The 14,813-nt window shown below is 42.1% G+C and overlaps 1 protein-coding gene across 4 annotated transcripts in view; it reads right to left on the minus strand.

The window, feature by feature from the left end:
- The window catches only part of LOC143315976 (gamma-aminobutyric acid receptor subunit beta-3-like), a 57,916-nt gene that overhangs the window by 5,235 nt on the left and 37,868 nt on the right, over nucleotides 1–14,813 (minus strand). For 2 of the 4 annotated variants that reach the window (XM_076723616.1, XM_076723618.1), the window contains 5 exons: nucleotides 14,424–14,506; nucleotides 13,445–13,582; nucleotides 7,330–7,482; nucleotides 821–1,068; nucleotides 246–314 (listed from right to left, as the gene is read on the minus strand). In XM_076723616.1, coding sequence (XP_076579731.1) covers nucleotides 246–314; nucleotides 821–1,068; nucleotides 7,330–7,482; nucleotides 13,445–13,582; nucleotides 14,424–14,506 — 691 coding nt within the window. The remainder of the gene's footprint in view (nucleotides 1–245; nucleotides 315–820; nucleotides 1,069–7,329; nucleotides 7,483–13,444; nucleotides 13,583–14,423; nucleotides 14,507–14,813) is intronic. The other 2 variants (XM_076723617.1, XM_076723619.1) reach the window with 1 other exon arrangement.

Consider the following 14,813-nt stretch of genomic DNA (forward strand, 5'->3'; position numbering starts at 1 on the left):
AAGACCGAACATGAGCGTCACTTCCGTTTAGAAAAAATTCATAATGAAAAAGTCATAATGAATACTCCGGAGAATATGACAATGTCATGGAGATGTCTGTTGTCGCTTGATTCATTCCATGGATGGGGAAATATTTTGCTTTGAGGCAAAAAAAAATAATAAAAAAAAGAACATCCATGTTGGCTGATGGCAATGGCAGAGTTGACTCAAGGATACTGAAGAGTCTCACTGAACAAACAACTCACCGAGCGTGAGTGGCGAAGACCTTTAACCTGATTGGACCGTTTTAGGGATGCGGTCCTACTACCTGCCTCCTGAGGAGATGAAAATATTCAGCCACATGTGCGGAACAAATACCTGAAAATTGATTTATTTTGTTTTTTAAACCAACATATTTTGGCCGCTGAAGCCTCCACAGGGGACACACATGCCTATGAATAATGTGATAATTATGGAGGACATGTTCCTTCCGCTGCTTCTGCTAGCAAGAGCTGATAAAAGAAGTACATTGTAGATTAATTGCAATGTCAAACTTTCGGAATTTGAGACTTTGGCCACTCACACTGTCATTACTGTGCTGTCCTGCAGCTTTTCTGTGGAAATAACCAAACATTCATACCAGATTCACACTTGATTCAACATTAACCCCACGAGCAACTGACTCCTTCCAGTTGGAAAATTATTTTAAAACAAGTATTTCTACAAAATTCAGCTGCAACCAATTCAACATCCTCACCTTGAACCGACGCATTCATTTATTGATTTACCACTTTTTGATTCAACCCATTCATTCCAACCCAATCGATCAATTCCAGCTCACCCTTGCAGCGTCGTACTTGGCTGCTCTCTCGTTGTTGGCCTTCTCCGCCTTCTCTGCTAACTTCTTTTGCATCTGAGGGCCCCTCCCGAAGAAGATGTAGTTGACGAAGGCGTACTCCAGCAGGGCCAGGAAGACCATGACGAAGCAGCCCATCAGGTACATGTCGATGGCCTTGACGTAGGGGATCTTGGGCAGCGTCTCTCTCAAGTGGGTGTTGATAGTGGTCATTGTCAGCACCGTGGTGATCCCTTTGGTAAAGAAAAGGGTGTTTTTGAATGATTTCAAGCATCATTTGCTACTAAAGAGCATAAAATAACCACAGATGCTATGCACCAAAAATCAGCTCTTCTATCATGGTTAAATGCAGAGGTGTCCATTGGGTATGGCAGGTATGGCAGCTGGTGTATCTAGGAGTGAGTGTTCTAATTTCACTGGTTCTGCCTTGAAATTGATCATTTGTGATCACCAAGAGGATGAAACAACAAACAAGACCCTCTTCTCTTTTGAAAGAACAATGAGCAATGATAGATTGACCCACCTCATACGTATACATTAAATATGAACGATCTGGTGACAGACTTGACCCAATTAAGGCCCAGGGCTCTTATGGACTAAACAAATCACAGCCAACAGCACCAGAAGGTAAGAAAATAGCAATGTCTTCCTCCCCCAATCTGCTGGCTAACATTTGTGCTGTACAAAGAGCAAATAATCGCCTACAGCAGCCTGATGCTCTTTGTCGAATTTTGCTGTAGTGTGGTCCCTGTATGCATGTCCTGTTGTCAGTGACCAGAAAACAGACCTCTGATAGGTCCATAATATACCTGTCAGTGAATATGAGTGTCAGTGAGGGAACTTGTTCATTCCTCCATGATTTTCGGCAGCGTGTTATGGAAGCCTTTTGGCAAACAGCCTCTACAAATGATGCCCATGATTTCTCCAGTAACAGATGAATTTAAATTGAAATGTTATCAAAGACTGAAATCAGCCTGTGGGGTCGGGCCTGGTATTTAAATTGACCTATTTTGTGCCAAATTTGCCTTTTGTTTCGCTGTGGTTTGAACACTTCTTGGCGACCAACTACAATTTAGCATTTAATTCAATGCATTTCTTTATTTTCTGTGAAGTTTAAATGAATGACTCATAATGGGCCTCCGCTCTCTGTCCATGGAACTGAAATATGCACCAAAATAGATAAATAGAGCAGTGAAAACACTTTCTGGCTGCACATTACATGCAAACTTTACACATTATCATATTTTTCAAATCCCATAATCAGTGAGAATTTCTGTTGCCAGCAGCAGTGGGTAGTAACGCATTACAAGTAAGGCACATGTGTGAAAACGTAGTCGTTTTAAAGAGGAGTAGTGAGAAGGAGAGTGAATATTGGACTAATAGTTGGGTGGACTTCCTTAAACACACCTGCTGCACGTGTATTACATCACTATTTGCAAACATGTCAGGCATATCAACTTAAAAGGTGCGAAGTTTCAGAGTTTTTCTAGCTGAGCTCCTTCCACTCATTTTCCACTAATACTCTAGTTTGGTATGTATAAATTTTGGGTAATCTATATCGTCTTATCTCACTTAAAATATAAGATCAGAATTAAAAGATAAACTCTTGCCAGCTCAGGTTAGTAGCCATTCAATTTGGCTGTTCAGCTGCCATCACTGCAGTGAAGGCAGGCAGGATCCAGGAAGAGAACATGGAGAGGGTCAGCATTTCCTTCTGGCGTCTTGCAGACAGATATTAAGGTAGGCATGCAAATTAACCCCCTCCCCCTTTCTAGTTTTATCAGTATGTGTAGGTGTGGTTACAGGTCATTTGGACTCAGGCTAGTGGTGATGATGGATCTTTCAAGGAGGATGGGCATCTTGGGAAATAGGTTACACTGGTAACTGGTAATAGGACACTGCCATGTGTGCCAGCTCATCTGTGCTCCTGCTGGGTTTGAAAATACAGCCATGACCATGTTCGCAGGCTCCTTTCATGGCTTCGTCATCTGGTCATCTTTTAGACAAACGTACGATAAATTCCACCTGTTTCAATCGCAAGGCAGCATTTAACGGACAAAATGTGAAACCCACATTGTTTTTTGTCCTCCGAGGCTTCCTCATTTCCAGCCTTGGCGATCTATCTGGGATGTTCAATTTGACGCTTAATTAGTGCAAACCTGTCTGGAAAAAAGCCTGTCTTAAAGGAGCACCCCACCATCCCAAGCAGATGCTGCTATCTTGTAAGTAACCTTAAGGTCACGCTGGAGAAAACTCCAACAGATGTCTTAGGTGTTACTATGGAAACAAGGATATTATTCACAGAAAACATGTTTTTTGCTGCTATTTCTTCTGATAGTTCAGGGCTGGATTGACACAGTAGAATAAAAAAAAGGATGCTGCTCTGGGATTGCCTTGTTCAAGTGTCAAGGAAACAGTGCATCCGCATTTTGTTTCTTTAGCACTCATGTAAAACAATTTCATGTGTGATTTTATTTTACTTGCATGAACACACACTTAGTGGTAGATGAGTGCATAACCTCTGCTTCATTGAAATTCAAAGGTCTGCCTTGAAACCTCCAACTGCCCCTTGGTCATCAAGCAGAAATAACTCATTAAAATAGTGCTGCATGTATCTGGCCCTCAGCTCTCCGTAACCTTAACTGCGAGGCGAAAGCGAGTGGCGTGGTTATCTGCTATGTCCCAGTAAAGGCACCTTCGCACCTTGTGTGTTTCAGCGTGACAGTGAGAGAGACGCGCCAAGTGAGATTCCGAAAATGATAAATAGGCAAATGGAATCTGAATTGTCTGAAGTTTGAGCCATTTCTATGGATGGCCTTGACTGCAACTGAATCAGAAAGGCACTGCAAAAACCGAATGAAAAACCACATACAGAAACACGCTCTGAATACAGATAATGTTACTCATCTCCACTGCGCTCTGTGCGGTCTGTATGAGCACACGCCGTATGGAGCGTGTATGTTTCAGTGCCACCGTACAGTTAACAAGTTGCACCAAATAAACACAACTCTCACTCATAATCATGCAAACCCTGACCTCCTCCAATGCAATAACACTATATCTTATCTCATTATAGATATATGGAAGATATATCTCCACTACTTTATCTACCCGTGCCGGAAATAAATGGAGCCTATCAGTAGCTGGGCCTCTCATATAACACGCACCGACAAGGCTTTTGGAGTGTGTGTGTTTGTGTGTGTGTGTGTGTGTGTGTGCGTGTGTGTGTGTCATAAAGTACAGTGAGGAGACAAGGAACCGTCAGGGGGTTGGGAGGAGGGAGCAGGATAGCTAAGGTCAATCTAGCCCTTAGTGTGATTTATTGGCACATTACAAGGCTAACACCACTCATGCGTGTGTGTCCGTGCATGTGTGTGTGTGTGTCGTCAGAGATGGTGCGAGGAGGTGCTGTGAATGTCAACGAGCCCGGACGTGCACATGTTTCATGTCTCTGCCCCTATTGGATGGTGCAATCGGTGTTTTTTTTTTTTTTTTTTTGCTTAACGACAGCCTTGTTCTTTATAGGTGTTCTCTCAGCTGCGCCATTACTCTCTGTCCTTCACTCCCTCCCCTCCATTCCTCCTTCTCTCTTTTGCTCCCTCGCTCGCTCCCTGTTTGGACAATTTAATCAAGGGGCCATGCGCCCATGGGCCTCCCTCCTTTTTCATCACGCTGTTACACTCTCAAGGGAGAAATATAGTTTTATAGGGTTTCTCTCAGTCTGTGTCTTTTTCTGTCTCTCTCACCCCTTTCTGTCTGTCTCGTCCCATTGTTCTCTGCTTCTTCCTTTTATCTCTCCCTCTGCCTCAATCTCTCCCCTTCTCTTTCTTCATTTATCCTATATCAACCCTCCACATCTCACCATCATCTAGTGGTGGATTCCCTGTTTGCTCGCACTGCACCTCTCTATGTCCCCTCCCCCCTCTCTCTGGCTATATGTCCCCGAGTCTCTTTTCCACCTTAACAGCTGGAACAAAGGCACACAGCAATCAAATCTCCTCTAATCACAAGCCAACAGGCCATTAACAACACAGCTCAACATTATAAAAAGGAAAAGGTATCATGTAGGATGCAATAAAGCGCATGAAACGCCGATGAATGTTAACTGCGAGAATAGAGGCATGGGCGGTAAATCAAAGCAGTGTTAATTGAGCACTCCCATTCATCACTTGCAGACAGCATAAATTGTCAGCTATCTCGTTAGCATGCACAATGTTTCAAGACTTGTCATTTTGGAAGTCTGCGGTAGAGAGAAAAGAGGTTTCCAAGGTCTGTAAACACAGTGAACTCAAACTTGTGTGTCTACCATTACACTAAAAGTGCTCCCACACCAATTACAGCTAATGCCCACACCTCGACTGTTCATATAATATGATTATGAACGAAGGGCATGACTGTGGGAAAAGGGTTGCAACCAGATTAGGGTGCGAGCAGGTCATTTGTAACTTTGCAATCCTTGGAAATCGCTCAGGAAAATGAGATTCTCCTTCAAACAATTCAATTGTTTGCCTGCTGCCTCCTTGAATTGATTTCTCCCTGATCATTACACTGCTCTTACTGGCAGATTTGCACACGCAATGGAGCAGACGTGCACACACATGCAGTCCCACACACACACTCAGACACACGCGCGCTTCCACTGTCGAGATACCTGCTGAAAGCTTGTAACGATCCATCAGGAGAAGTGAATGGACCTCCGGTTGCCTCTCAGCTGAGGAGGCGCACACCGGATATTGCAGCCAGCAGGATTTCACACTTACACATCACCTCACACACACATACACACACAAAAATAAAAGCAAGCACAAGTGTATACTCAGAGGCATACGGTAATGACCAGATATTGCATGTGTGCCTTAATGAAAGAAAGCCAACCAGTTCAAGCAGGCAAATAAAGGTGGATGTAAAACAGACAATTATGTGCACACACACGCACACACACACACACACCCTGGTGCTCTCCAGTTTTCCATCCACTCCCTAACCAGCCGAATCTGCCTGTGCATAACAATAGTAATGGATCAAAGCATGTTTTCCAAAAAGCATTATGATGTGTTAAGGTCATTAAGGTTCCATTAGCTACTCATATACAGATGATGTATGGACCAAAGCAGCAGTAAGTCAGCACGGCCAGAATATAGGGGTGTGATGCTGCATGTATCTGTACGAAACCATGACAGTATCAGTTCAGTATGCCATGTGACCCAAACAAATACTGTCAAAACAGTTTTTTATTTTTACTACTCAAACGCATTGAAATTCTAAATTGCAAGTTTTACCTGCACCAGGTGTCAGTCAGCTTCAGCATGCTAGTTAGCTTAGCCAGTTTACTCCAGTTAGTCAAGCTCTTATGGTGTTGCTGCCTTGAAATGACAAAGACAAATGAGACCAGAGCTGGAGGATCCTCCCGTGACATTTAGAGAAGATCCACTGTACAGGAGAATGATGGTTTCCCGGTTACAATGACAATGAAAAATTAGTGTCAATACCGACATTCTTCAAATGTCTGTGGAAAGACGTAAACTTGTCATTTAGTTTATGACAGCATCACCTGAATGTGTCAGTTGATGGAAGGAGAGAACTGGATGTGTTAGTCATAATCTTTTTTTTTTTTTTTCTTTTTTAAACAAAACCACGAACCTGACAAAAAAAAACCAGAGCCCTCAAAACAACAGCACGTCTGCCATGTCTAGTTACTCTTACTAAGCTGTGATTCGACTACCACTGCTCACGGGAGGGGCTTAGCAATCGCTCAATTACCAATTTACTGTGGTATTAATTGTGACTGCTGAGGAAAGCCTATTGTCTTAATTGCATTTCCAGCTTCACAAACTGTACGTATCATGGGTATATTTTCCCCGGCCGACGCCTCCAATGTCATCTGCAACTACCCAGTCCAATATTCAACTGTGCTGCAAGTGTCTGTGAGGAAATCATGATGATTACAAAGCAGTGACCTGCTGCTTCCATCTCTGCCCTGTTTATTGCTCACCGGAGCCCCACAGTGAGTGGGCCTTTGCACCCACACGAGTGCTCCTCAGTTAGTGAAATTATGCTCATTAGAGAAATGATGTTTTTACAGCTCCGGGAGGCCTTTCGGTGACCGCAGTGACTACACACACAAGGTATGACCTAGTTTGGTCCGAGTCAAGGTTGTGTGTTCATGCTTTTGCCCTACGGAAAGGCACAATGGACAAAAACCTGTTTACATGCTTGTTGCATTTAAAGTAGAAATTATTGGCCTATGTAGATAGAAGACAGGGACCATTATAGAAATGTTGTTCAAATTTGTTTCCATTCGGCTCACAAATTTCCAAGCCATTCCCTGAAGCTCCCAGTAATACCACAGCAGTATGCCAAGTTCAGCCTCTTAATGTGCTCATGAAAACACATTGCTTTGGGAATCCAGCAGGGAGGCTGTGGCTCACTTTGGTCCCTGGTCTCATCTGAGAGAGCCAAATACCTGCTCCTTAACTGCGACTGCTTCTTCTTACCCAGTGCCACTCTGGCTGCTGACGCATCATAGTTTATCCAGAAGGAGACCCAGGAGAGGATGGTAATCAGGATCGATGGCATGTACGTCTGCAGGATGAAGTAGCCAATGTTCCTCTTCAGCTTAAAGCTCAGAGACAGTCGAGGGTAGGCACCTAAGGGCAGAGGAGACACCGACAGAAGCAGTGCCTTTAAATGTCTGGGCTCAGAAATGTTCAGGGTCACATGCAGTTAAACTACAAAAGCGCATCTGGTTGAACTGATTCTTTTTTTAAAGCTTAAAACATTAAAGTGTTGACAGTAAACACAACATCTAACTTATATTATTCACAGGACCACGCAGGGACACCTTGTGTTTTTGTTTCAGTTTCCATGACAACCCCGACAGCATGGGTTGGATTTATTGCCATGGTAACAAGTATCCCCTTCACTAGCGCACAACACCCCCCTCTCTCTATCTCTCTCACACACACACACACACACACACACACACACACACAAAACTGTACCCCTACGTTATGATGATGTGACACAATATTCAGGACGCTGATAAAAATTTCACCAAGTCTTGATTTATCAATTCTCCACATCTCATCCACCTACATAATTTATATGATTCTGCGGGATTCAGCATTACTGCACAATATCTTTAGAAATGCCTGAAGAAGTACCTCTGATGCTTCATAAATCTGGAATAAAAATATTTCTCATTACAGTCTGCCATGAGAGAGCTTTTCCACCATTACTTTCCCATGACCTCAGTTAGAAACAGCGCGTGTGTGTGTGTGTGTGTGTGGATGGCACTGATGTACAACCGAGACATGATTTCTCATCAATCTCCCAGCATATGCCTCTTCATGGATTGAATCTATGGCTCGTTACTCCCACTATTCTTAGCTATTTTTCCATTTTCGGTTTGTATTGGAGGAGAAGTGGGGGCCATTAGACTGTGATTTCCAATCCGTGGGTTTCAGCCAAAGCTACTTGTGGCGAGCGTGGGTCCAATCGACTCCGCACACTTGTGTGCAGAGTTGGCTAGAGAGCCAATCAGAAAAAACACACAATCTCATTAAGATTCTGTGCCTGCTGTATGTTAGATTGCAATAAAATCCCAACATGTTATTGTGGAGAGCTGAGCTATTCATCAAATGTAATTATCTACTACAACTGCTACTGGCTGATGTAATTGACATTTAAAGGCAGTCTCAACCAGAGGACCAATATAAAGTAATAAGCAGATATATGGGCCTTTACCACTTCAGGCCAGCCTCTCAACATCTCATCAACTATTGGATGGACTGCCATAAAGTCACATTTAGAGGTTCCTAATCCCATAAAACGTTGACATGTGTGTATACCATTTGGAAATAAATAACTTTAACAAAATACAAAAATAAATGTTTTATATTTCCGGCAGCAGCATGAGTTTGTTCAGAATAAACAGAGGAAGAGTTGGGCAGATTGCGTGAGCACCATCGTCTGACATAGTGGAACAAAGACAGCGGTACTTACAGGAGGAGGAACAAAAAAAAAAAAAAAAAAAATCAAGGTAAAACCAACAAATTAATGACTCAGAGAAAACAAGTGGGCTAAAAAGCAGAGACATACACTGTCCTTCAGAAATAAAATCACTTGAAGATGACAGGCTGACGAGTGGAATAGATGTGGCTCTTTATACTGAGGGTCAGCTTTGGTATCATTCACACTGAGTGAAAACGCCCGAGCGATCATTGCTGAGAGCAGAACTTCTCATCAGCAAAGGAGGTCGAACGAAAGAAGAATTTTGCAGATGATCACTCTGATTCTGGTTACCGTAGCAGTTATTTTCATTAGAGCTTAAGATATTAATTATTGTTTCTGAGTAAGGTGATAATTAATGGATGAATTGTAATCCACTAATATAAAGTTTTGATCTGCATGGTTTAAGGGCTTTTAAAAGGGGTAAACATGCCTTTAAAATGGCCAAATAACATGAAAGCCTTTCCTTAATTTTTCAATTAATTTTCAGTTATAATTCTGGAGTGGCTTTCAAGCTATTTGGTAAGGGATTTAGAACCACTTAATGTATTATAATCTAATTTATCCTTTTACCCCAAATTTCAGGAAGTCCCCCACAGTTGCACCTTAATTGAAAAATGATGATCCATTTAAAAGTTAGACATTAAGTGGTCAATGTCTTTAAGTTCTTACCTCTAAATCCCCCTTAATCCCTGTCAAAAACCCAATAAAAACCCTTAATATATTCAAACCCATTAATTTATCCAACATCTGTTTGTTTCGTCTGCAGTCTATGTAAATGCCAAAACCCATGTCTTTAGATGTCTCATTTTGTCTGACCAACAGTTCAAAACCCAAATAGATCAAATTTTCAGTGATTTTAAAGAGAGAAAAGGGCTAAATCCTCACATCTGAAAAGCTACAACACTCACATGTTTGCCATTTTTGCTCCATATATGCCTGACAAAAAACTGTTGTTGATTAATTTCCCATTGATCCACTAATGGATTCATTGAATAACTGGTTTTGGCGAGCTAGCTCAACCGGCTTTCGTGTTTGGTTCACTGCAAATCTGGACATCTGAACAACCAAAAGAATTTTTGTAGAACTTCAAATTTTGTACAAAACCAATCGATAAACTAAATGTAAAGCATATTATGAAGCAGGCCAGTGGTAAAGCATATATAAATAAACAAACTATGCCTTGTTTATTACATCAGACTATCCTCCTGCTCTGGGCTCATTTGGCACCCGCGTACAAAGTCAACACATGCTAAACATACACTTCATTACAGTGTGTAAACGAGAACAGACTGTCACAGGACTTAAAATATCCCATTCACTTCTTTTGATGCATCCTTAATGGCAGCTCCTCCAGCCTAATTTGGAACCGAGTATCTTTGCGCTAGCAGATGCAGAAGTGGCTTAAGAAAAGAGGAGGCTGAGGTTCACTTGCATGTGGGTGTCGAACTGTACTGGCTGTAACTGCTACACCAAACAACATGCGCGAGTGGGAGGAACACCATGTGTGAGGCCGAGGAGGAGAGGGAGAAAGAAGAGGAGACAGGATGCAGGGATGATTAGAAAAGTTGAGTGGATGATGACAGAACAACAATAGAGGTTGGGTGGCAGGGTAGACGGGAGCGCTGAGGAGTAGGAGGTCTGCTGTCTCTTTTTTTTTTGTCTCTTTTGTCACCCTCATGGCAGGGTGTTGCAGTTTTACATGCAATAAGAGACTGTGCTGTAACCACTGGCAGTTTTGATCTGGCAACAAAATGTGTGTTTGACAGAGACAGTGACCCCATATGTGCTATTTCCAAGGCAATCTGGTTCAGCTACAATCAGGATTTTTTTCTTTTTAAAGGTTTTTCGCTCTTCTGAAAACAAAAACATGAGCAAAAGTGTCAGGAAGGGATTAGACTGTCTTTGTCTGCGTCCATGTAAAATGCAAATGTTAGCATGTCCAGTTACTAAGCTTACTGTTTCTTTAGCTTCAGTCTATATCATGTATGTACCTTATATAGCTTTACTGATAATCGTCCCGTCTTAATCAAAATTTCACGTGAAACTGCTCTTTTTAACACTGGTGATGTATCACCGCCATCAAGAATAAAACAGGAAATTTTTTTTAGAAGGTGAAGCAGTCATCTTTGTATACAGTAAGGACTTGATAGGATTTTATGTTTTGGAAAATCCACAAAATGAAAGGAATATTCTGTCAAACTGGAGCAAAAACATGAAACATAGATGTTATTGAATATGTAAAGCTGCTATTATTGGAGCTATTTTGAAAGAATGAAGATGACAGAGAGGATGAAGACAATAAAGGTGATGACAGCTACAGCATTGGTGAATGCACAAACACACTTAAATGTCAACAACGCAGCAATGCTTGTCTGGTCATGCGTGCCTTTGCATATGTACAGCACATGCATGCTGTATGTAAACACACAAACGGCCAATGTTTGTATGTGCGCTTATAGAAGAATAATTGATGCCGTGGGCCTCATTTCACATGAATATATGATGCCCTGAAACCTGGGCTGTTTTTCTGTCAGAGAACAGGGTAATTGGCATCCAAACACACCTCTTACAAGAGGGAGGGAAAGACGTACTAAATTAGGTTGGGGAGGAAAAAGTAAAAGAAGTGACAGAGAGTGGAAGAGATATCAAGACAGGACAGAAAGGAGAGATAGTTAGAGAGGGAAAAAGGGGAGGGAATTAAAGGGTGGCTCGTGGCACATGTAATGGAGGAAACCTGGTCATTAGCCAGCCTTGCAGGGAGCCTTTGATGTGTTTCACACATCCTGCCAAGAGCACGGGAGCAGACCACTGGACACTAAACTTTAATTGTCACCACCCACAGGGGACATGCCACTTCTCACAAACAAATGCATTCTGGTGCGCTCGCCTCAGCACATTCGCATGCAATTCACACATGGAGAGAGAGACACTGGACGTAGCCAGGGATGATGGTAAATGCAATGCAGCACATGTGCAACACTGAGATGAAGACAAAGACACAAACACAGTGAAAATGAGGGCAAAAGCAAAGGATGTGGAAGCTTGGGAAGAGACAGAGGGGGAAAATGCTGTGCAGCCTCAATGGGAATGTTAAAAATACCCAAAAAGCAAACAAAAGAATGGTTTACTGTTCATGTCCTTTGCAGCCACGGCTCCTCCTCATGAGCATAACTTCAGTGAGAAACTCTGTTATTACTAAATGTCACACAGCTTTTATTTCCCTGCTATGGCTGAAGAGAAGCTGCCTCTCTGAATGTGTCTCCACTGACCAGATTATATGGCAGCTGGTTAGGAAGCGTCATTAAAGTTCTGCATCCAAAACTAAATGAACACATCAAAATCAGATTAATGTAGCGCCTCGGCGTACGACACATGAAAAGTTCACAGCATATACCGGAATACCCCTGAGACCAATCAGGACTGTTGAATTACTCCTCTACACTTCTCCAAGTCAGCGCCAAAATTAATTACAACATGAAATATAGTAACTGTTTGTCATTTACAGTAACTTGACAAATTTCCTCAACATGTCACCCTGTCTTCAAGTTAACTACCCTGAGAGATGAAGAGCTCTAACGAAAATGGCCATTGTGAACCTATAAATAACACTTGATTGATGTGTTTCACAACACCAGTTAATGACGATGCCAGCGTCGAAAGATTTATAAGCTGCGTACACCTCTTTCTCCTGTAAGCAGTTATTTTTCCTGAGCATCCATGTTCAGTAAATATTAATTAGGTGTTCAGAGGCTCATTTGGTTTTGCTTCAGGCTACTGAATCTCTGTTACACCACTGCTGGCTTTGTTTTTTAGTAATTTATGGCACTGGATTTATTTATTTTACCATGAAATATACCGTCAGAAGAGAGGAAGATTTGAATCAAAATATGACGAGGGTTGTGTGATTGGTTATGTCACCAGCACTGTCAATCACATCTGATCAAACCGCACCCACACGGTCCTGTGTGGGTGTGGTTTGATCAGATGTGATTAGTTGAGTTCCTGACGATAACTAACTTTATCAAATTTTTAATATTATAGAAAAACACTTTAGAAATCCTGCTTTCAGGGGCTTTCAGATCGACTTGCTACTGTCACACTGAGTGATTGCATTGATTGAATGAATTGATTGGGGTCTTCAGCTACATTTGTTAATGTCAGCTTGATAACCAAATCATCAACTCAAGCGTCACCTCTCAGGGTCAAGGACCATCTGACATGGACACAATTTGCTGTGTAAATCACGCCGTTTATGGCATGTTTTGGTTCAGTCCCGTTCCACCATCCTTGCATCAGCCGCTGTTACTTGAGGGATACTTCAAAGGAAGGCATTTCCTCACTTCAACCCAATTAGAAGCACTGACAAACACAACTTTGGCTCTGAGGATTTAAGATCAACAGATCAAGCTTTGGCACGGATTTGTTTGCTACAGAAATTGATTAAATAATCAGCTTGAAAATAGGCCAACGCTTGACATGAACAATATCATCTAAAATGTAAAATCCACTTGTCAGCCTGTCATGTATTATTCCCAAAGGAAATTCAGTTTGTGGAGGCCAAAGCCCATACACAACACATTACAGTCCAGCTTTTACCTGTGGAAAAGACTACGTTTCTGGACACCAGCTTGTAATCGACAATGGAGAACTGCGGCAACTCGATCCGGGTTACCCCCGTTACAGCCGACTCGCCTCCTTTCCAGTAGAACTCGATGTCGTCTGTGGTGTAGCCATCTGCACAAGAAGAAACACACACACATGCGCCAAGGTGTAACCATCTGTCTAACCATCGCTGGAGACCAAGATATGCAGTGTTGCTGATCTTCCAACTGGGCTGTCATTTGGGTAGGAAAAAAAAAAAAAAACGTTTGAAGTTGTTTCCAAGAACCAGACGCTGCTTTGAAAAGCAAGTCAGTTAATAGGTTCACTTGAGTTCACAAAAATGTCAAATGAATTCAAAAACAGCTCTTTCCTTGCTTCACTTACTGTATTTCTTAATTATTCCAACACAGAAACTATTAACAAAAAATCTGAAAGGATCCTGAATGCGTTCCAGTCATAGACTGTATTTGAGAAACTGGCTGTAGCTCAATTTAACCCACAAGGACGCCAACATGATCCATTTGTGTCTGATAATCCTAATCCTTTTTTTCTATTCAAACCAGATAGTTGTGTGCCCTAGTTGATCAGGTGTAAATCAGTGCCCGACTAAAAGGCCAAAATGAAACCCAGCAGTACTCTGGAGGTGTCTTGAGGACCAGTGCAGTCATTTTCTGAGTGATAGTAGAGTATTAGCATTATTCAAACTGCTCTGTTACATACATATTAAATTTAAAATCTTACAAAAATCTCTGGATTAACCCTTTAAAGTGAGCTATGTCAGGTGAACCCCATCCTTCTGGTTCCTGAGATAGATTTACTACAAATGCAGACCTCAAAAGACAAAAAACTGAAACCCGGTCCGATATTGTTTTGCTCAAACTAACATTTCACACATGAGACCTCGTTGGCTTTCTTCTCGGCCTGTGCAGTGTGCTGACTGTCAGTCCTACAGGCATTAGGTCTCTCTACTCACAGCTCTCTATCTCCAGAGTGCAGTTCTGTTCGTCGAGGGGATACCTCCTGAGATCCATCATACACGCTGCTGTCGTCGTTATCCTGAAAAAGAAGACACAGATGGGGGAAGAGAGGACGCAAGAGAGAGTACTTTAGATACTGCGTGTGATTTAGAGAAATCGCATTGAAAGGAAGACACATGGGAAGGTAGTAAGGAAGGAGTGTCATATTTTCTGGCTAATCTGTTTCTATAAAAACAGCAAAGCGGGTAAGTAGTTACTTAACAAGGAAGCATAAGCGACTGTGCATTGTGATGGCTTGTGACTTTATCTTATCTTTAAAGGAAACTAAATGTCCATTTTTATTGACGCAAGTTCCTCAGATGGCTCCATATTACTGGAGACGACTG

The sequence above is a fragment of the Chaetodon auriga genome, chromosome 23 (assembly GCF_051107435.1).
Source record: "Chaetodon auriga isolate fChaAug3 chromosome 23, fChaAug3.hap1, whole genome shotgun sequence".
NCBI classification, from domain to species: Eukaryota; Metazoa; Chordata; class Actinopteri; order Chaetodontiformes; family Chaetodontidae; genus Chaetodon; species Chaetodon auriga.